At 36.2% G+C, this 22,629-nt stretch overlaps 1 protein-coding gene across 1 annotated transcript in view; it reads left to right on the top strand.

Annotated features, from left to right (window-relative positions):
• Window positions 1-22,629, top strand: part of COL24A1 (collagen type XXIV alpha 1 chain) — a 355,028-nt gene that overhangs the window by 312,982 nt on the left and 19,417 nt on the right. The window contains 4 exon segments of the mRNA XM_044914336.1: window positions 2,724-2,777; window positions 7,047-7,082; window positions 14,687-14,722; window positions 14,819-14,845. Coding sequence (XP_044770271.1) covers window positions 2,724-2,777; window positions 7,047-7,082; window positions 14,687-14,722; window positions 14,819-14,845 — 153 coding nt within the window.

The raw sequence follows: 22,629 nt of genomic DNA, 5'->3' as shown, positions 1-22,629 counted from the left end.
AGGTGGGGAAACTAAGTCTCTGAAAGGTAATTTGCTCAAAGAGCCAAAATTTGAATGCACAGGTGATTGGCCAGATAATACGTTATAAGGTTGCCTGCTAATTGCATAATTAGAATATAGAATGGATATTAAGTGGCCTAGTAACTAGTTCTTGCTCAATAATCAATAAATCCTAGATGATTAAATTAAATTAATTGAAGTAGGAAATTTGGATTAATTGTTCTTCATCTCAAAGATGTATTTATGTAGTTAGCTGGTACCAACCATTAAAATCATAACACCTCAGAGGCGCCCGGGTGACTTCATCCATTAAGTGTCTGACTCTTAATTTCAGCTCAGGTCATGATGTCAGGCTTGTGAAATGGAGCCCCGCCTCATGCTCCTTGCTGGGCGTGGAGCCTGCTTGAGATTCTCTCTCTCCCTCTTCCTCTGCCTCTCCCCCACCACCTCTCTCTCCCTCTCTAAAAGTATAAAATATATAATAAATAATAAAATAATAACACCTCATGTTTCAGACACATTTAGATAAACATAGGCAATTTTTTGCTGTTTGGTCTCCTGTTTTCTAGAGTTCATGTATACCTCTCCATTCTTGTAACAAATCATTATTTTAGAGAGTCAGATCATGGTGAAGTTCATTGGATGAAAACTTTGTTGACTTTTTTCAGTGATAAACCAGTCTAGGGCTTAAATTTGATTAGAGAAATCAACTCTCTTGATTTGATTGTGGATCTTTGAGATTTGGGTACCATATTTACAAATTATCACTTGAAGTCAGTCTTTGTATTTAAAAGTGATTCCATTAGATTTACTCTTATAGTACCAGCTAATTTATCTCATTCTAGGGTATCTGTGGATGGACTTTATGACATAATGATCTCAATTGCTAGTATTCTCTGTACCTTGGCAGGAGTTGGACAAAGAGAGAGCCTATTAGATAACTACGTTTAAGAATTCAGGGCGCCTGGGTGGCTCAGTCGGTTAAGCGACTGCCTTCGGCTCAGGTCATGATCCTGGAGTCCCTGGATCGAGTCCCGCATCGGGCTCCCTGCTCGGCGGGGAGTCTGCTTCATCCTCTGACCCTCCCTCCTCTCATGTGCTCTCTCTCATTCTCTCTCTCTCAAATAAATAAATAAAATCTTTAAAAAAAAAAAAAGAATTCAGTTTAAGTGTGAGCCAGAAAGACTGAAATTTGCTGCGAGTGGGAGTGGGGGTTGAGGGAAAATAACTACAACAGGTATTTTGTATTCATAAAAAAGTGGTAAGTCAGATAGAGAAAGGAAAATACAGTGTGATCTTACTTGTATGTAGAATCTAAAAAATAAAACAAGCCAACAAAACAAAACTGAAGCAGATACATAGATATAAGGAAACAAACTGTTGGTAACTAGACGGGAGGGGTTGGGGGCAGGCAAAATAGATGAGGGGAATTAAGAGGTACAAACTTCCAGTTATAAAATAAGTAAGTCATGAGGATGTAATTTACAGAATAGGAAATGTAGTCAGTAATATTGTAATAGCTTTGTATACTAGATAGTAACTAGACTTAATGTGGGGATCATTTTGTAGTGCATAAAAATATTGAGTCACTGTGATGTACACCTGAAACTAATAGGATATTGTATGTGAGTTATACTTCAATAAAAAAAAAGATAGGTTCCGTACATAGTTAGGGAAGAGTTGACCAGATTGAGCTTATTCAAAGTTACCTTCATAATCAGTAACAGCTTACAGTTTCAAAATCATTTTTCACATTCAATTCTCACAATGGCCCTATGACACAGGCAATCTTATTTAACAGATGGAGAAACTGAAGTTGGTCACATATGATGTTCTGAGTTTCTTTCCCAAACCTTCTCTCAATTCCATACTGCATGTCACTCAGATATCTCCTTCAACGTCTATAAAGTTATTCAAAATTTTTTTTCTTTTTTTTATTATTATGTTCAATTAGCCAGCATATAATACATCATTAGTTTTTGATGTAGTGTTCAACGATTCATTAGTTGTGTGTAACACCCAGTGCTCATCACCACACGTGCCCTCCTTAATACCCATCACCCGGTTACCCATCCCCCCCCTTCTGTAACCCTCAGTTTGGTTCCGGGAGTCCAGGGTCTCTCATGGTCTGTCTCCCTCTCTGATTTCTTCCCATTCAGTTTTCCCTCCCTTCCCCTGTGGTCCTCAGTGCTATTCCTTATGTTCCACATAAGAGTGAAACCATATGATCGTCTTTCTCTGCTTGACTTATTTCACTTAGCATAATCCCCTCCAGTTCCATCCATGTCGATGCAAATGGTGGGTATTCATCCTTTCTGATGGCTGAGTAATATTCCATTGCATATATGAACCACATCTTTTTTATTTTGTTCATCATTCTATGTAGTCTTTTTATGTAAAGTGATTGCATTTGTTATGTAACGACCCACATGTAAAATGGCATCATTGAAATTATCACCGTATGAAAATTGTAATGCTGATTTATCAGTTTGTTAGAAATTATACAGATGTAACTCTCCTGATAGGAATCTATAATAATATATAGAATTGTGTCACATATGGCAAATCAAAAGTACTATGATTTCTTCTGATACTATAAGATTTTATACTAAAAACTGGAATTATGTGGACATGGACTATTTTACCGTTGCACAAGAAATTTTCTAGAATTTTTCTGCATTATACTGGCAGTGAGACTGACTGATTTTCTTTTACCTCAACAGGGAAACACTGGCCCCTTTGGCAAAGAAGGTATAATAGGCCCAACAGGTAGAACTGTAAGTTTGTTACAATATAGGTCTTCCTTTTCTTTTTCATATTCTTGTTTTTTCCTCTTTAACCCTATTTCTAGAGTAATCCAAAAAGGATCACCCTGGCTATTTGAGAAGCCAAGGGCAAAAATAGATGTACATTTTCATTTAGAAGGTGGTTCCTGAGAACTTAGAGATCATATGTGTAATGAAGGGGGTGTATATAGTGAGGTAGACACTTAAAACTTGAGTTAAGAAAGGAAAATAGAACTGGAGCAGGGGAGAAGGGGCTGAGCATCATTAGTATAGAGGTGATCCCTAAAGCAATAAAAGGAATCCATTTTCTGAAGGAGAAAGCTTAGCAAAAGAACTACAGGCAGCCAAGATTTGAGTCTTTGGAAGTGCCGACCTACTATAAAGGAAAGAGATAGTTGGTGGGAATACCAGGAAAACAGAAAAGCACAAGGTTCAGATAGATGAGTTTCAAGTAAGGAGTGGTTAACAGTGATCTTTAATAAAATAAATTATAGTAGAAGATAAAGTACAGACTGCAGTAAGGAAGGAAATAAATATATTTAATAACTTTTCTCAAATTCCTGCAACAAACTTTTGAAGTAGGTATTATTTCTATTTAAGACATGAGGAAACAGATTAAGTTTACAGAGGTTCACCTAGTTATTCAAGGTGGTACAACTAGTGAATTACATAGGTGATGTTTCTTCCTTCAAGATCAGTGCTCTTTCTGCCCCCATTCAAGCTGTGTCTGGACAGGAAACTGAGACAGTTAGTAGAGGCCAGTGCCTTTAGAAATTTGAGTACGAAATAAAACAGAAAAATAAGACAATGGTTGGCAGAGTGGTCAGGGGAGAGTTTTACAATACTAACAGTAGTGTAAACCTACAAGAGGAAGAACCCAATAGGTAGGGGCAAGTTGAGATTTGGAAAGGAAAGAGGTATTCCCTGCAGGGAATCAATATTTTGAATCCTTTGAAAGTATTATATGGAGAGGCACACAGTCTTAATATAGAAAATGGAATGCTTTGAGTATAAAGTATATTCTCTTTGATAAATTAGGGAAGAATTTCCCACCAAAATTGCTGAATTTTTGGTTTTACAAAATAAAAAGTGTAACTCAACATTTCTCTAGATTTTCAGCATTTACCACTCAGAGTTATATTCAGCATTTACCACTCAGAGCTATATAAGTGGGAGAATTCTCAGATTTTGGTGGATGGTTCTTCAGCAAGCTAAGAAACACATATTTGTGATTACTGAATGATTGTTCTCCTCTGTCAAAAAATGTGAAAATTTAATTGGTCAAGGAAACTATAATAAAGAAATGGCTCAATTAAAATATCTTTTGTTTATAGATAGTTCTTAAAGGTCCTTATGATATTCAACATGCACACCAAATATTTTCCATATTCCATTTTTTCCATTCTAAAGAAACTTCTAAGAAAAGTTCACCATGAGAGAATAAGCACTTGAGAATGGCCAATACTTTGTGGGAAAAAAGAAAAAATTGTGGTGGGGCGTGAAAGACTTGCTTTTCCAAATAAGGAAACATTACTTCTAAGTCATTGTAAATGAAACTATATGGTAGTACAAAGGAATAAACAAATAGATGAGTGTAAACAGGCTAGAGCCCAGAATTAGATCTCAGAATATATAGGAATTTAATTATAACAAAAATGGTATATCTGGATGATTGGGGCTGTAAATTAATAGGAACCCAGAATCAAACTGGTTTTAATAATAAGGAAATTTATATCACATATGGGAAGCCCAGAGGTAGGAAGGGCTTCAGATTTGGTTAATTTAGTGACTCAATCATGTTATCTAAGACCAGGTTCTTTCCATGTCTCTACTCTGCCATCCTGAGTGTTAGCTTCATAATTAGGCTTCTAGCAAGATGACTACAATTTCTCAGCAATTACATCCAGACATAATTATCCAAAGTGAAAACAGCCCTATCTTGGGAAAAAATAAAGTTTTTTTCCAGAAGTCTCCCATAGCATTTTTCCTCATGTCCATTGATCAGCCACATGCCCATTCCTATACCAGTGATAGGGAAAGGAGATGGAATTATTTTTAGTCCTACTGTTGCTGTAAGAAATTGGAACCCTATTTCACCCAACTTCTTTAATCTTTTTTTTTAAAGACTTTAAAGTATAAAAAAAAATCTAGAAAGCTAAAGTGTAGCTTAAGGGTTGAGAAGACCTTTTATATAAGAAAGGAAATCTTAAAACTATATAAAAGAACAGAATATGTGTTTGCTTGAAAATTTTAAAATTTTGAATGGAAAAAGATTCCATAAACAAAATTAATATAAGCTGGGGAAAAGTAATTGCAAAAACACATAATGACTTCATGTATAAAGAGCTCTTACAAATTGGTATGAAAAAGATAGAAAACTCAATAGAAAATTGAAGAACAAATCCAAAAGGTCAATATTTATTTGGAAAGATGCTCTCCTAACTTACAGTCACAGAATGCAAATTAAAGTAATAATAAGATATTACATCTAACTTCTCAGGAGGGTATTAGGGAGAACAGTTTATCACTAGAAGAAATGTGAATTATAGTCTTCATGGAAAGATATTTGTTAAAATGTAAGTGCATATACCTTATGACCAATCAGTTCCACTTGGAGGAATTTATGCCACAGAAATTAAGCACTCAGTACACTAAGGAATGTTTACAAAGATTTTTTTCACAGTAATGGCTGTATTAGCAAAACTTGAAATCACATGTTCATCTGTAAAAGAATGGTTGTGTAAACCATGGTCTAGCCATTTCATAGAATACTACGCAACTATTAAAAACAGTTATATCTAGTTCAGCTGTCTTGTGGTTGTTCATGATGTATTAAGTGTGAAAAATCTGATGCATACAAGAGTATATAATATGATATCAGTATTATAAAATATAACAAATCACCCCATACATACATAAATATATTTGTTGATACTGATTAGGAAAAAAGGTATGAAAAAACGTACATACCAATTTGTTAATACTGGGCTGGAGGTTGGGGGGGGGCATAAAAACAAGTTCTATAAAGGTATCTTAAAAATTAGTTTTTGAAAGTTAATATCCCGGTTTAAAAGGAGTTCAGAACAAGACAGGAAACACAAAAGAAGTGATATCAGTGGTGAAATAATGAGATCGTATTTTTAGCCTGCAAGATGAACAAAGAACGATAGTACATGGTGTGTGTCAGAAGACATACACTCCCATATATTGCAGGCGTGCATGCAATCTCAAACAAACTTTCTGGAGGACAATTTTTATAGAGTACAAGGATATTTGTCACAGTGTTATCATGACCAAAATTAGAAATAATCTAATAGGAAATTCGGTAAAAAGATTATAGTTTATTAAGCACAAATAAGCATTATAATTATCTGGAAGAATGTGGATTAATATGGAAAATATTCATAACATATTGTGAAAGTATGAATTCAGGTTTTGAAAAGATGAATAGTAGTATCTCATTTTTAAAATAAAAAATACATATATAATTTCCACAAGGATGAAAACAAAAATATTAGCAGAAATTTTTTAAATAGTAGGTCCGTCTAATAACAGACTATACTTTCTCTTCAAGTGTACGTGGAAAATCACTGAAATAGACCATATTTTCAATCATTAAAAAACTTTTTACTAAACTTAAGAGAACTGAAGTCATACAAGGTATGTTCTATGGCCATAATGGAATTAAAGTAAAAATCAGTAAACTGGAAAGATAATAAGAAAATCTCCAAACACTTGAAAATTAAACCATGTGCTTCTAAATTATCCATGGATCAAAAAGAAAGTCTCAAGGAAAGTTAGAAAATATTTCAAACTGAATGTTCTTATATACAACATAGCAAAGTTTGTGGGATGTAGCTCAGGAGGAGGAATAGAAAGAGAAAATGAAAGAAAAGGAGGACATCACCCTAGAAACAAGGTTTTCAAAGGCTGAGGTAAACAAATATTAGAAGAATTTAATCTGGTAACTTCCCTTCTAAATCGATCTGTATTTGATTGTCAGATCAGCTGTTTTGACTTAACTGAGTGCTTGTTATCCCTGTCTCACTTTGTGCACAACATGATAAATCAATAAATTGTTTTTGTTTGGGTTTTGCTTTGCTTACTTTAGGAAAAGGAAACTAGAATTTATATAAATTTGCTAAAGAAGTCTTGCTAGATGGAACAAAAACATAAGTTATCATGTTTCTGTATATAGCCTCAACTACATTGGGTAAATAACTCAGTAGCACTAAACCAACATTTTTTGTTTTCTTGTAGGGACCCATAGGTGAAAAAGGCGTTAGAGGTGAAACTGTAAGTTTAAATTTGTGGTTATAGTATCACTTGTCACTAGGCTATGTAAGTTCCATAAAAGCAAGGGCCTTGTTTGATTTTTTTTCATTATTATGTCTCTAATACTTGCGGAGTAAAAATAAAATTACAGTTTTCAGGAAGTAGAACTAATCTATATGGCACATTGTAGTGAGGCCTGAATATAGCCCCTAAACATGTTTAAGAACCTGCCAGTCAAATTCTTGCCAGGCACTGTGTGAAATGGCATGCTTGCCTTGTCGGGCGTCAGGCATTTGCTCTGTGAGCCTTCTACACCAGTGCTGGGGTAGGAGCACAGCCAGGTGGCCTTAGGGGTATGGCCGCTGTGTGCGGTCAGTGCCCAAGAGGGGCAAAGCAGAAGCAAATCATGAGCTATATATTGCAGCCAAATGGAAACAATTGTGAGAGGATGGACAAAAGGTACATAGCACATTCTGGCCCTATATGGCTTACGCTGGCACTATTTCCTACTTTTCTGGGATGCCAGTTCTTCCAGGTTAAAGGAGATATTTTGTAAAGAGGCCACTTTCCCAGCAGAGATTCTGCTAAACTTACTAAAGCACCAGCTTAAACAGAGCGCAGGCATGGAGTAAAATGAGGGGGAGCGAAACCAAGTACAGAAGGCAAATAAGAATAAACTTAAAGGTTGCAGAAAAGTCTTGCTTAAAAGGTAATGAAATTACATTGACAGCTGACATTTTCTCTTTTCACCGTAGGGTATGCTTGGGGCTCAGAATAAGTAAGTTGCAGTTATGTTAATTAGCTGAAGAAGGGAAATTAAGTGATTTTAGATAGCCTAAGAATCCCCAGAGGGATCAAATCAGGGTTAGGAAACCGCAAGGCCCTATGGCAATGTCACAGGCATATCGTATGAAAGAAAATTCAGCAGCTCTGATGGATTGCAAATTCAGCGGATGATGCCTGAAATTTTAGGTTGTGCTGATAGACATATGGCATCCAGAATAAAGCAGGTGGTGGCACCAGTCAGGCCATCCCCACAGGGGAACATGGACAAAAGTAAAGCACATTCAGAGAAGGGCTCTCTCAGATCAGTGATCTATGTGGGAGCCATGTCCTGGAAAAACCAGTCGAAATAGCTGGAATGTTTTGCCCTTGCCAGACTTCTGCAACCTGAGCATCCCTTTCCTTTGTTCTCACTGCTCTCTCTTCACTTCCCGAGTTTTGCACCTGCTTTTTTCTTGCCCATGCTCTTTATTCCTGTAGTTCCTATTCATGAAGTTGTAATTTAAAGATAATTTGCTCAAGGTGGACTTACTTGCTCACACTTTATCCTCAACCCAACTGCCACCTGTGGACATAATAACTAGTAGTCAGGACATAGTACAAGGCCTGGGAAGTGTTCCTTAGTCTTGACTTAAATGTCCTCTTCTCAGAGAGGCTTTTTCTCACTAGCCTATGTAAAATAGCAATGCCCCCATCTGCCTGAGATTCCCTATCTTTTCTTAATCTGCTTCCTTGCAACCTGACATATTACATATTTATTTGGGTTTCTTGCTTTTTATATCTCTCCTCACTAGATTATGGGCTCCATGACACAGACAATTTTATCTGTTGTTTGTTATAAAGCTGTGTGTGCAACACCTAAGATGGTGCCTACCTTATAGTTCATGTTCAATAAATATTTAGTAAATTACCGGTGAATGAATTAGAAAACATTTGAGGTGTTGGGACATGATAGCTGTCTTTAAACATTTGAAAGGAAGAATCTGTATAATATGAGTGACTCTCGAGGATAAATTTTAAATTGTTTATTTGTTGAATTGAATTTTCCATTTCTGTGTTTAAGTAACTGACTGCCTAAAGACTTCTAGGTACCTATTATGTTTCCGAATATATCCTCAAGGCGGTCAGCCTCAAATAATACCAGTACATGGGGCATTTTTGGAATGAATTTTTATTAGCCAAGATCTATTGTATTGAGACAAATATGATACTTCACTCTTCATACAAAGATCAGAAATGTAAGAATCTATCAAGCAGGATTTATAAATCTTATTTTTCAATCTTCTGTGAAGATGGCATAAGAATTTATAAAGCTATGCCATTTTATACCAAGACCAAATCATTACTCAATGCCTTAAAGTTTAAAAAAAAAAAAAAAGGTTACAGCTCATTATACAATACATGAATGTAGCCCCTTTAGAATAAATTTGGGTTTCTTGGCTAGGAAGCTTTATATCTTCTACAATTTAACATTATAAACTCTAGTGTTGGTCCCAAATAGGTCCTCTCCACTGCTAAGAAAGTTGTTTTTATATTGCCATATATTAAAGAGTGACTTTTTCCTTTCTATTCTGTATTTGCTCCATATCTGCCTATATGTGCTCCATATCTGCCTGCCTATGGACTATTTTAAAAATAAGTCTTCGCACTCCTATATATATATATATGTATATATATATATATATATGCTCTAAACTGACCCAGAGTTTTATGACATCTTAAGAAGCCTTCCTAGCATATAGTGTGTAGAACCCCTTCCTCTCCCCTGCTTCAAAACTATTATGTTAATGGCAAATTAATCTTAAAAAGTTATAAAAATCTCCTGGTTTCCATGAGGCACCAAACACTGTTAGAATGTGATTAATTTATGAAGTAAGTAATGCAAAAATGATCACCAGATATATAAGATACAATTAGTAAAAAAATAAAATTTTAACTCATAACAAAAATAATACCCTGGTGTCAATCATCTGAAAAGGATTTTGACAAAATGGCACAACTTGAAACATATAGCTTAAAGCCACAGAAGTGGAAAAAATAGAGAATGATCTCAGCATTTAAATTTTTAGATTAGCTGCCTCATTTTTATAGCATATTATTTAATGAAAATCAGTAAAATGTTGAAGAATACAATTGACATTTTCTCACATATTATAAGTTCATGTGTCTTTACAGTTCTTGATTAGCAGAATTATCTTATTTGCCTCCAGTTTGAAAGTGAAGAAGATGCCTTATAAGGAAAAGCTAAGTTATGGGAAAATATGTCCTAAATATTAACAAATTAAGAATTTAAAGTACATATGTATATGATTCTTTTTAAAATTCATAGATAGTATAATTCATCCAAATAAAAAATTATCAGACTCTTTTAATTCAAGTACATACTTCCTTATATTCATACAAACTTCAAATTTAAAATTCCCAACTTGTATGTGTGTGGTCACCTTCTTTCTTCACATATAAAATATGAAGAAGAAAATTGATAAAATGTTTGAAAATCACAATTTTAAAGTGAATCTTAGAGATTTATCTTCACCAAATCTTGTTACAGTTGAGATATCTGAGATTTAAATGTGCAGCAACTCACTCAAGGATATATAGTTAATTAGGTACAGAGATAAGACCAGAGCCCAGGTCTCCCAATTCCCACACTATTGTACTTTTCTATTAATTATAGTATGTCTCAGAAAATAAGCTTTAGGAGCAACTTGGGCAAGAAGATGGTATAAGATAGATACATACATACATACATACATATATACATACATACATACATACATTAAGAATAGCTCAGCCATTTATATGGCAGATTCCACATAAGTAGATTCCTAATTGTAGTTATCTTCTGTTCCTTATAATTCACTGATTCCATCCTAATCATATTACTTCTAATAAATATTATTTAATATTACTAAATTACCAATTAAACCCTCTAAATCAGTGGTTCTCAACCAGGAGCCATCTCCCCAACTACACACAACCACAGGAGACATTTGGCAATATGTAGAGACATATTTGGTTGTCACAACTGCAGAAAAGGGAGAGTTGCTAGTTGCATCTAGTGAGTAGAGACTAGGGATGCTACTAAACATCCTATAATGTAAGCTTCTCAATTTATAAATGAGAATAAGGAAGCTCTCTGTACCTAAGCCAGCCTAAAGTGAAGATTATGAAACTAAGTCAAGATTTCATTTACATAAAGGCAAAGTCTAACATACTCGGGTTCAAGGACATGCACTTATCAGTATTTTTAAAGAGTAAGAAAAAATATGTTACCTTTGGAGGATCAAATGTGAATTCTGGGATTAAATGGAAAGAGAGTCTATTTCCAATAGTAGTGCTTTGACTATGGCCAAATTATCACCATAACATTAACATTATTCACATTAATTTGGTTTCCCTTTAGGAAATTAACATAGACAATCATAGTTTCATTTTAAACTGCTTTTTTATAAACTGCTTTAGATACTTTTTCTATAGTATCTAGAGAGAGTGAGCTAAAGGAATAGAAAAGAACTAATAAATGCTATATTTTTGAATAATATTTTGTTTTACTTGGCTAATTGCCTTGTTCTATGTAGTTATTTTCTTAGGGTTGTCTTGCTCTGTCTTGTTTGGTTGCAAGTATTTCATTTGATCATATTTGCGATGACCTGACTTGTTTTGGATAACAAGCTGAAAAGAAATTAATAAAATCAGCAGTAGAAGTAGTTTCTTCTTTTTATGATAAATTCCTCTTTCAAAGTCAAAGATAAAACATATGTTTTGTCCTGAACCACCAGAGAGATTTTGCAAATATCAGAAATATGCCAAGTGGGGTGAAATGTCAACTGTTTATTTTTACAATGTTGTTCCAGAATGGAGAAACTTACGCAGCCAAATTCATTCTGAGCCTCTGTATATTTAAAGGCTGTCTCCGATAAGACATTTCCGTAATTTATCATGCAGCTCCTGAGGTACAAGTTTTATACATTCTTTACTTTCAATTGTAATCATAAGCCATGCAAACTAAGAAATGGCCAGCAAGCATGGTACTGGAGTACTCTATCATTTTTTAAGTTACTATTGTTGGCTCTAGTTGTCACAGGATATTTAGAATCAACAGCTCTGGCAGTACTTAATATAAGTCAAGCATAACATCAACATTATTCAAATCTCAACTGAAGATAAATTGTGTCTTGTCATCTTTTAACCATAATCTGAATTTGACTCAATGTCATCTTAACATTCAGCTGACCATCAAATAAGTGAAAGTTTGAGCAGACATTCTTTTTTTTTTTTAAGATTTAATTTATTCATTTCAGAGAGAGAGAGAGAGCACAAGTTGGGGGGACAGGCAGAGGAAGAGGGAGAAGCAGACTTTCCGCCGAGCGAGCAGGGAGCCGGATGCGGGGCTCGATTCCAGGACCCTGAGATCACGACCTGAGCTGAAGGCAGACGCTTAATGACTGAGCCACCCAGGCACCCCGAGCAGACATTCTTTTTCTTTTTTAAGATTTTATTTATTTATTTGAGAGAGAGAGAGCACAAGCAGTGGGAGGGGCAGAGGGAGAAAGACAAGCAGACTCCCCGCTGATCAGGGACTTGGATGTGGAGCTGGATCCCATGACCCTGAGATCATGACCTGAGCCAAAGTCAGATGCTCAACTAACTGAGCCACTCAGGCTCGCCTTGAGCAGACATTTTTTTATTATTATGTTATATTAATCACCATACATTACATCATTAGTTTTTGATGTAGTGTTCCATGATTCATTGTTTGTGTATAACACTCAGTGCTCCATGCAGTACGTGCCCTCTTTAATACCCATTACCAGGCTAACCTATCCCCCACCCCCCTCCCCTCTAGAATCCTCAGTTTGTTTCTCAGAGTCCATAGTTTGAGCAGACATTCTTAACAGTGAATACTCTTGTTTCTTTCTTTTTTTTTTAAAGATTTTTTATTGATTTTTTGACAGAGAAAGAGACAGCGAGAGAGGGAGCACAAGCAGGGGGGTGGGAGAGGGAGAAGCAGGCTTCCCACTGAGCAGGGAGTCCAATGTGGGGCTGGATCCCAGGACCCTGGGATCATGACCTGAGCCAAAGGCAGACGCTTCATGACTGAGCCACCCAGGCACCCCAATTACTGTTGTTTCATTTTGAAAACTGTCAACATAACTTTTCACATTTTGCTCTACACATTTTAATTATTCTAATTTCTAAATTAATACTAGTTAATTTTAACAATATCCATTCATTCAATAACAATTTTCAAACACCTGCTACAAAGTAGTCACTATTCTTGTTCCAGAAAATGAAAAAGTGACTAAGACACTCTTAAGGGTTCCTAGGGATTTTCCACTCTGTTATGTACTATGGAATGCAGAAGTGGTTGGTTGAACAGGAGAAAGGTAGCCAGGGAGGGGTGAGCAAGGTGGGTATAGAGTTTTAAGGACATACTGGAAGAGGAATTAGAGTTAAACAGACAGAGAAAGTAAGGAAGAGCATTCCTGGTCAAGGAAATAGCACATGCAAAAGAAAGCATGTGTGAAAGAACTTTGAAGATTCAGAGATCTATAAGTAGTTGGTTATGGATGGAGTGTAGGTGTGTTGGGGGGAGTAAGTAGAGGTGAGGCCCATATTTTGAAGAGGAGGCAGTGGTGTACATTGATTAAGAACATATACTTTTTTATTCAGTTGAGTTCAATTTTAATCCTAGCTCTGTCCGGTTATTTGCTGGTTGCCATTCTCTTAACTGAAATATAGCACACAACTTGGCATATAGTTAGTTCTCAAAAAGTGAGCACACGACTTAGTATGTAGCAAGTTCTCAATAAATAGTAGCTATCACTGTTAGGAAGTTTATAACTTATCTTCTAGACAATAAAGAGCCATTGAATAATCTTAACTAAATAATGACCTGATTAGATTTCCATTTCATAAGTAAAATATAGTTAGCAGAGTAGAAAGAATAAAGTCAGGACGTCAGATTAGGAGTCCAAGCAAAATGTGATGCCTTGGCTAGGGCTGTTATAACAAATTGCCATAGACTGGATGGCTTAAACAGCAAACATTATTTCTCTTAGTTTAGAGGCTCTGAAGTCCAAGATCAAGGTGCTGGTAGGTTCAGTGTCAAGTGAGGATCTTCTTCCTGGTTTGCAGACAGCTGCCTTCTTGCTGTATCCTCATATGGTAGAGAGATCATTTGTCTGGTGTCTCTTCTTAGAAGGTCACTACCATTTATAAGGGCTCCACGTGACCTAATTACCTCCCAAAGACCCACCTCCAAATGCCATCACATTGGAGATTAAGGCTTTAATATGTTAATCTGGGGCGGGGGGGGGGGGGAAGGGGGGATACAAACATTCAGTGTATAACACATGATTAACACTAAACTACGACAGTTGCTGTGAAGACAGAGAAGTAGTATTTTGGAGAGATTTGGAGGTCAATTCAATAGTAGTAGGTAGCCAAATTATAGGTGGATGTTGATGGAAAAGGAGGCGTCTAAGAACATGAAAGTTTCCATCTTTGCTGATAAGGTGGATGGTAGATAGAAATAACAGGAAAAACATACTTAAGCAGTATTAACTTTTTTAAATGTTAAATTTATAATTGTTTATTAAAACGAATAAATTCAGTTCCTAGTAATATCAGTAAAACATGAAATATCCAGCTTGTTCATGAATGTGTGTGAAAGTTGAATAAAAAGAGCATATAACTTCAATATAGTAAAGCAACTTTGAATCTTATGACCTGCCTCACAGGAAAGGCAGTGGTAGAGGTTGAATCTTAGTTGTCTTGTTTATACCAAACTGAAAGCATAAGATATACATACTGTGCTTTGTCTCCATTTTTTCTAGGGTCCCCAAGGGCCAAGAGGTCAACCAGGGCCTCCAGTGAGTTTATTTACATTAATATCTGTTTACATTGATGCTTATATGCTTGCCTGGTTTGAGATCTCTACTGAAAAATTAAAATTTGTTATGTTATAGGGTCCACCTGGAGCACCAGGCCCAAGGGTAAGTTTTCTTGGTTTTGTTTACTTTATCTTAGTATATTACATTAAAGCTTTTTAAAGCTTCTTCTAATTCCCTGTTAAAAGGTGTTTCTCCTCCCTACCTCTGTTCTTTTTGCTAATCCGATATAGAGTCTTCCCAACTACAGTAACAAAATCTAAACCCCAGACTTCTTGTCTATAAAATGGGAATGGTCTCTTACTTTCTTGGGTGGATTTGAGTTTTATTTTACTTTTTTAACATTTGTTTATTTATTTGAGAGAGAGAGAGTGGTAGGGGGCAGAAGGAGACAGAGAATCTTAAGCAGACTCCCCACTGAGGGGGGGGAGCCCAACCCGGGGCTCAATCCCATGACCCTGGGATCATGACCTGAGCTAAAATCAAGAGTTGGATGCTCAGCCAACTGAAGTACCCAGGTGTCCCATGAGTTTTAAATAAGAAGTAAAGCACACAGCACAGTGCCTGACATAATAGGTGCTCAAAAAAATACTAACTCCTTCCATTTCTCCCTGCTTCTGAGTTCTGGCTCTCCTTTTTTAAATGTTCTTTTTCTACCAAACAGTAACCCACTTCTTAGGCCTTACGTGAATCCTTCTCAGTTGCTGGTGGCTGTAGAAGCCCTCAGATTTATGTATTTGCTTGTTACCTATGACAACCCAGAGCTCTCTACCCTTATCTTTTTTCTTTTTTTTTTTTCTATCCTTATCTTTGAAGCAATGCTTCTGTTGCCTCATTCTCAGCTGTTATCTCCTGGACTCTAAAGTTCCAAGTTTGGTTCCCCACATGCTTTGAATTCACTCTCATACTCAATAATCTATTTGTCTTCCTTCTTCCTGCAAGAGGTCTCCTTCCATCCCCAACCTTCACCCCTGCCCCACTCTTACAGCAGCCTGGTCAAATACAATGGTCCTTGTTCAGATTTCCTGCCTAAAAAAGATGCACCATTGGCTGTATTATCCTAAACAAGGCCTAGTCCTATGCTTTCTGGCCTTACTTATTTCTACATGCTGCTCTAGTATTGTTTGGATCTTTGACAGTTCTAGCAGGTGGATTACTATGGTCTATTCTCAGCAGGCCAGAAATGCTTCATTCCTTTTAGCTTTTCATCAGGGCAAAGAATAACTCTCAAGCAAGATGCCACAGGAAGATTATATCCTTGGAAACAGGAGTTTCATTCCCCATGATTTTTAAAAATTACTCCCCGTTTCTGGCCATCTGACTGGGGGATTGAAACCTTCCCTGGCATGAGCATCAGTAGGAATGCCTGTCTCTAATCTTAAAGTATTCTCTACTTCTGGTCCTCCTTCCCCACTAGCTCTCCACAAAGCATGGGTTACAAATACCTTCATCAGTTTTCTTCTCACTTTATAATGACTTTGATATAAGTCCTAAAAGATCACTGGCAAATTAGAGGTGTTTAGTGAAAGTTTTCACATTGAAATACCAAACTTTGTGGCACCATAGCCCTGTCTCACTTGAAAAATGTTTGTATGTGTTCCTATACAGCCAAAATGAAGTAGTATGAGAGATTTTTGCTCTGAACAAAACGTGGATAAGAATATATACTTTGAGGAATTATTAGGATTAAATAAGAAAATACATGTGCTTGTCACATTGTAGATACTTAATAAATTTTAGTTTCTTTATTTCCTTCTTTTCTTCCTTTCTTTCCTTTTTGTCTTCCTTCCTCTTGGTCAGTATGAAAGCTAGTTTCCTTATATTATCTTCCTGGGACTTGCACAGGCCATGGTAGGAAAGCGGCAGTGTAACCCTGAGAAGGAGTCTAAATGTCAATGAGAAAATACCTATATATTTTTTCTAAGGTCAACTTATGATCATATCTTCTTTGAAATTCTTCCTAATTCCTTCTCATCACACTGCAAGGTAGAACTTCCCCTTTGTATTGATAATCATTTTCATGCCAGTCTCTTTCTATTATGAGATTGTGAACTCTCTATTTTTTTAATTTCTTTTCCATCCAAGCTTTTAATAAGTGTTGAATGAATGAATAAATGAGTCTAAAAAGCAAGTTGCATCTCTTGGAAAATTTCAGTGGGAATCCTCCAAGATAGAATATTTCACTTGGAGGGAAATAATGTCTAGAATGGAATAGGATCATTGAATTAGAGATAGACGTTCTCTTAGTAATTTATTTAGCCATTATTTGAGACTGACTTGTGACTCATTAGTGATTCTTTTTTCTTAAAAAAGCATTTGACAAAATAATACAACATCCTTTCCTGATTAAAAATCTTCAGGGCACCTGGGTGGCTCACTCATTAAGCGTCTGCCTTCGGCTCAGGTCGTGGTCCCAGGGTCCTGGGACGGAGCCCCGCATCGGGCTTCCTGCTCAGCGGGAAGCCTGCTTCTCCCTCTCCCACTCCCCCTGCTTGTGTTCCCTCTCTCACTGTCTGTCTCTCTCTCTGTCAAATAAATAGAATCTTTAAAATAAATAAATAAATAAAATAAAGCTCTTCGAAGTACAGGGATAGAGGGAACATACCTTAACATCATAAAAGCCATCTATGGAAAGCCCACACGAATATCATTCTCAATGGGGGAAAACTGAGAGCTTTTCTCTTAAAGTCAGGAACACGACAAGGATACCCACTCTAACCATTATTGTTCAACATAGTACTAGAAGTCCTAGCCTCAGCAATCAGACAACAAAAAGAAATAAAAGGCATCCACGTTGGCAAAGAAGAAGTCAAACTCTCTCTCTTCGCAGATGACATGATACTTTATGTGGAAAGCCCAAAAGACTCCACCCCCAAGTTATTAGAACTCATACAGCAATTCGGCAACGTTTCAGGATACAAAATCAATGCACAGAAGTCAGTTGCATTTCTATACACTAACAGTGTAACTGAAGAAAGAGAAATTAAGGTATCAATTCCATTTACAACAGCTCCAGAAACCATAAGATACATAGGAATAAACCTAACCAAAGAGGTAAAGGATCTATGCTCTAGAAACTACAGAACACTTATGAAAGAAATTGAGGAAGACACAAAGAGATGGAAAAACATTCCACGCTCATGGATTGGAACAGTTTAGTGAGTCTTATTCAGAATTCTTTTAAAATGAAATTAAATGAAAGAAGAAAAAAATACAGGGAGTGACTGCTTGATGGGTATGAGGTTTCTTTTAGAGGTGATGGAAATATTCCAAAATTAAGTAGTGATAATGGCTACACAACATAGTGAATTACTAAAAGCAACTGAATTGTACACTTTAAAAAATGGCTAAGATGGTGGATTTTATGTTATGTGAGTTTTATTTCAATTAAAAAAGCAAAAAAAAATTCAGTATATCAACCCTAGTAAGAATAAATATGGTTTTGTAAAACTTTTCAGTTAAATGTATGTATTTTTGGGTGAGCCTTATCATGAAGTAAAAATATACTTCTTGCTATGGGTCAAGATAAGTTTGAAAACCTCGAATCCAGTTTAACTCCCCTTTCTTAATACCTATGGAAGTAAAGTAACGTGCCCAAGTTCCTAAAGAGGAATAGCTAAAAAGTGTTTCAGGAAAAGGAATATATATTGATGGTGCTTTTGGGTTTGAGGATATTATCACAGTGATGGCCAGACCTCAGCGCACATGGTAAAATATTTAGAAACTAACAAATCTACAACAGGCTGTCAAAGTTAACCAAAAATGATTGGTGGGGAGCAGGGAAGAACAAGATGAGTATGTGTGTTAGAGTGGGGGGTGGAAACAGTAATCATTAAAAATAATTAAATGAGATAAGGAGTATTCAACTGATTTACTCCAATGAGAGGGTCAACTGTGAAACCTGGATTGGTGAATATAGAGGTTGCAGCTGCTGGTATAGTCCTGGTTCCCTAGGACAAGCGGTTTACTTCCACTGTGGAGAGGGGTATGACCTGAAATCAGTTCTTATCCCATCAATGTTTACCCTATCCAGTGATCTTAAGACTTCAGAAACCTTAAAAATAACATTGTTCCTCAAAATACTAGAGTGCTCAGATTAGATCTAAATGTTATTCAAATAAGCTGGGGAAGAATTATGAAGATTTCATTCCCCCAAGGTATAATGAATCCTAATTCCCCTCATTAGTGCCAACAATCTGATTACTTCTTATTCTCTATATTCTATTTTATGTTCATGTTTATAAACTTTAAGGGATTTTCATGTGAGAACGTGTTCTCTCTAACAAGAGCACATGGAGGGAGCTTCTGCTTTCGGATTCCTTCATTGCACCTAATGAGAGTTTTACACTCAGATGTGGGCACTTAGATTTGCTGAAAGTCTTCCCCCAGCAAATCCTCTTAATAGTCTCTCTCAGCCTGCCCTCACTAAAGACTATCCTTGGGAAAACATTAATAATTTCAACAAATTGAATGCCTACTATGTGCCAGGCATGAGCTAGGCTTTGGGACTATATTGGGAATTATACAAATATGTGTACTGCCAAGAAAATTTATGAGTGACTAAGTGTTATGACATTTCTTTCTAATGCCTATTGGGAGGGGGAATAAAAGCCTTTTTCATTGGGTTAACATTTAAAATTGCTGGTACCTTACTATGCATTCAGAAACATACTCTACACTATTAATCTACTAAAAGCCACTGTGTTCTTCACTGTCACCCATTCACAGAAAATTAAAAAATAGTCATTTTACTTAATAGACATGTAAGGCCTCTGTTGGTGGATGTTTGTTTCCAATCTTTTACTAATACAAACAGTACAAATGTCCAGTCCCCATGCTTATCATTTTGCAGAATATCCATAGGACTAATTCCCAGCAGTGGGATGGTTGAGTGTAAGGGATAATGAGCATATTTATTTATGTTTGTTTATTTATTTATTATTGTTGTTAATTTTGGTAAAATATACATAACATAAATTTATCATTTTAACCATTTTAAGTGTACAGCTCAGTAGCATTAAGTACCTTCACGTGTTGTGCAGCCATCTCCACTATCCATCGCCAGAACTTTTTTGCTCTTTCAAAACTGAAGCTCCGTACCCATTAAATAAAAATTCCCCCATTCCTCCTTTCCCCAGCATCTGGCAACTACCATTCTACTTTCTGTCTCTATTAATTTGACTACTCCAGGAACATCATGTAAGTGACAGTCATACAGTATTTTACCTTTTATGACTGGCTTATTTCACTTAGCATAATATCTTCAAGATTCATCTGCATTGCAGCGTGTGTTGGAATTTCTTTCCTTTTTAAGGCTGAATAATATTCCATTGTCTGTATATATACATCTGGTTTATCCAGGTGGACATTTGAGTTGCTTCCATCTTTTGATTATTGTGAATAATGCTGCTATGAACATAGGTGTACACGTATCTGTTTGAGTCTTTCCTTTCAATTCATTTTGGTACATACCCAGAAGTGGCATTGCTGGATCATATAGTAATTCTATGTTTAATTTTTTGAGGTACTGCTTTACTGTTTTTTTATAGCAGCTGCACCCTAACACATTCCCACCAGCACTGCACAGGGTTCCAGTATCTCCACATCCTTGCCAACACTTTATATATTCTAGTTTGTCTGTTTGTTGGTTTTTTATAACACCCATCCTAATGGGTGTGAAGTGGTATCTACTTGTGGTTTTGATTTGCATTTCCCTAATGATTAGTGAGGTTGAACATCTTTTCATGTGCTCATTGAGTTGTATATATTCTTTGGAAAATGTCTATTCAAGTCCTTTGCCCATTTTTGAATTTGGTTGCTTGTTGTTGTTAGGTTGTAGGAGTTCTTTATATACAGTGGATATTAATCCCTTATCCAGTATATGACACAAATATTTCCTTCCATTCCATGGGTTGCCTTTTCACTCTGTTGATAGTGTCTTTTGCACAGTCTTTAATTCTGATGTAGTCCAATTTGTCTGTATTTTCTTGCCTTGCTTTTACTGTCATATCCAAGAAACCATTGCCAAATCCAATGTAATGAAGTTTTTCCCCTGTTTTTTCTAAGAGGTTTATAGGTTTAGTCCAAAGTCTTTGATTTATTTTGAGTTTCTTTTTATATATGATGTGAGGTAAGAGTCTAACTTCATTCTTTTGTATGTGAATATCAAAATTTTCCAGCACTATTTGTTGAAGACTCTTCTTTCCCAATTCTTGACACCTTGGTCAAAAATCATTTGACCGTATGTGTGAAGGTCTACTCCTGGATTCTATTCTAGTCAATTGGTCTATGTCTATCTTTATGATAGTACCACTGTTTTGATTACTGTAGCTTTGTAGTAAGTTTTGAAATTGAAGTGTGAGGCCTTCAACTCTTTTCTTCTTTTTCAGGATTATTTTGACTATTTAGAATCTATATTCTCTTTTTTATTTACCTGTATAGCTATGTTTAGCAGTACTCTTTTTTTTTTGGACTTCAACTATACTTTTTTTTTTATGTTCAGTTAACCACTGTATAGTACATAATTAATTTTTGATGTAGTGTTCAGTGATTCATTAGTTAAGTATAACACGCAGTGTTCATCACAGCAAGTGCCCTCCTCAATACCCATTACCCTGTTACCCCCCAATCCTCTCCCCTCTGAAACCCCCAGATTGTTTCTCGGGGTCCATAGTCTCTCATGGTTCATCTCCCTCTCTGATTTCTCCCCCTTTGGATTTCCCTCCCTTCCCCTATGGTCCTCGTGTTATTGCTTATGTTCCACATATGAGTGAAACCATATGATAATTGTCTTTCTGCTTGACTTACTTCACTTAACATAATCCCCTCCAGTTCCATCCATGTCTATGCAAATGGTGGGTATGCATCGTTTCTGATAGCTGAATAATCTATTGTGTATATGTACCACATCTTCTTTATCCATTCATCTGTTGAAGGGCATCTCAGCTCCTTCCACAGTTTGGCTATTGTGGACATTGCTCCTATGAACACTGGGGTGCACATGCCCCTTCTTTTCACTACATCTGTATTTTGGGGTAAATACCTAGTAGTGCAATTGCTGGATTGTAGGGTAGCTCTATTCTTAACATCTTGAGGAACCTCCATACTGTTATCCAGAGTGGCTGTACTAGCTTTCATTCCCACCAGCAGTGTAAGAGGGTTCCCCTTTCTCCACATCCTTGCCAACATTTGTTGTTTCCTGTTTTGTTAATTCTTACCATTCTAACTGGTGTAAGGTGGTATCTCATTGTGGTTTTGATTTGTATTTCCCTGATGGCTAGTGATGTTGAGCATTTTTTCATGTGTCTGTTAGCCATTTGTATGTCTTCTTTTGAAAAGTGTTTGTTCATGTGTTCTGCCCATTTTTTGACTGGGTTATTAGCTTTTTGAGTGTTGAGTTTGAGAAGTTCTTTATAGATCTTGGATATCAGCCCTTTATCTGTAATGTCATTTGCAAATATCTTCTCCCATTCTGTGGGCTGCCTCTTAGTTTTGTTGACTGTTTCCTTTGCTGTGCAGAAGCTTTTTATCTTGATGAAGTCAAGAGTTCATTTTTGCTTTTGTTTCCCTTGCCTTTGGAGATATGTCTTGAAAGAAATTACTGTGGCCAATGTCGAAGAGGTAACTGCCTATGTTCTCCTCTAGGATTTTGATGGATTCCTGTCCCACATTGAGGTCTTTCATCCATTTTGAGTTTATCTTGTGTATAGTGTAAGGGAATGGTCCAGTTTCATTCTTCTATATGTAACTGTCCAATTTTCCCAGCACCACTTATTGAAGAGACTGTCTTTTTTCCATTGGATATTTTTTCCTGATTTGTCAAAGATTAGTTGACCATAGAGTTGAGGACTCTTTATTTCTTCATTTGGTTTCAAGTTTCTTCCTCGTAG

This window comes from Neomonachus schauinslandi, chromosome 4 (assembly GCF_002201575.2).
Source record: "Neomonachus schauinslandi chromosome 4, ASM220157v2, whole genome shotgun sequence".
NCBI lineage: Eukaryota > Metazoa > Chordata > Mammalia > Carnivora > Phocidae > Neomonachus > Neomonachus schauinslandi.
Note: the sequence above shows the minus strand (reverse complement) of the source record. Positions and strands in the feature narration are given on the sequence as shown.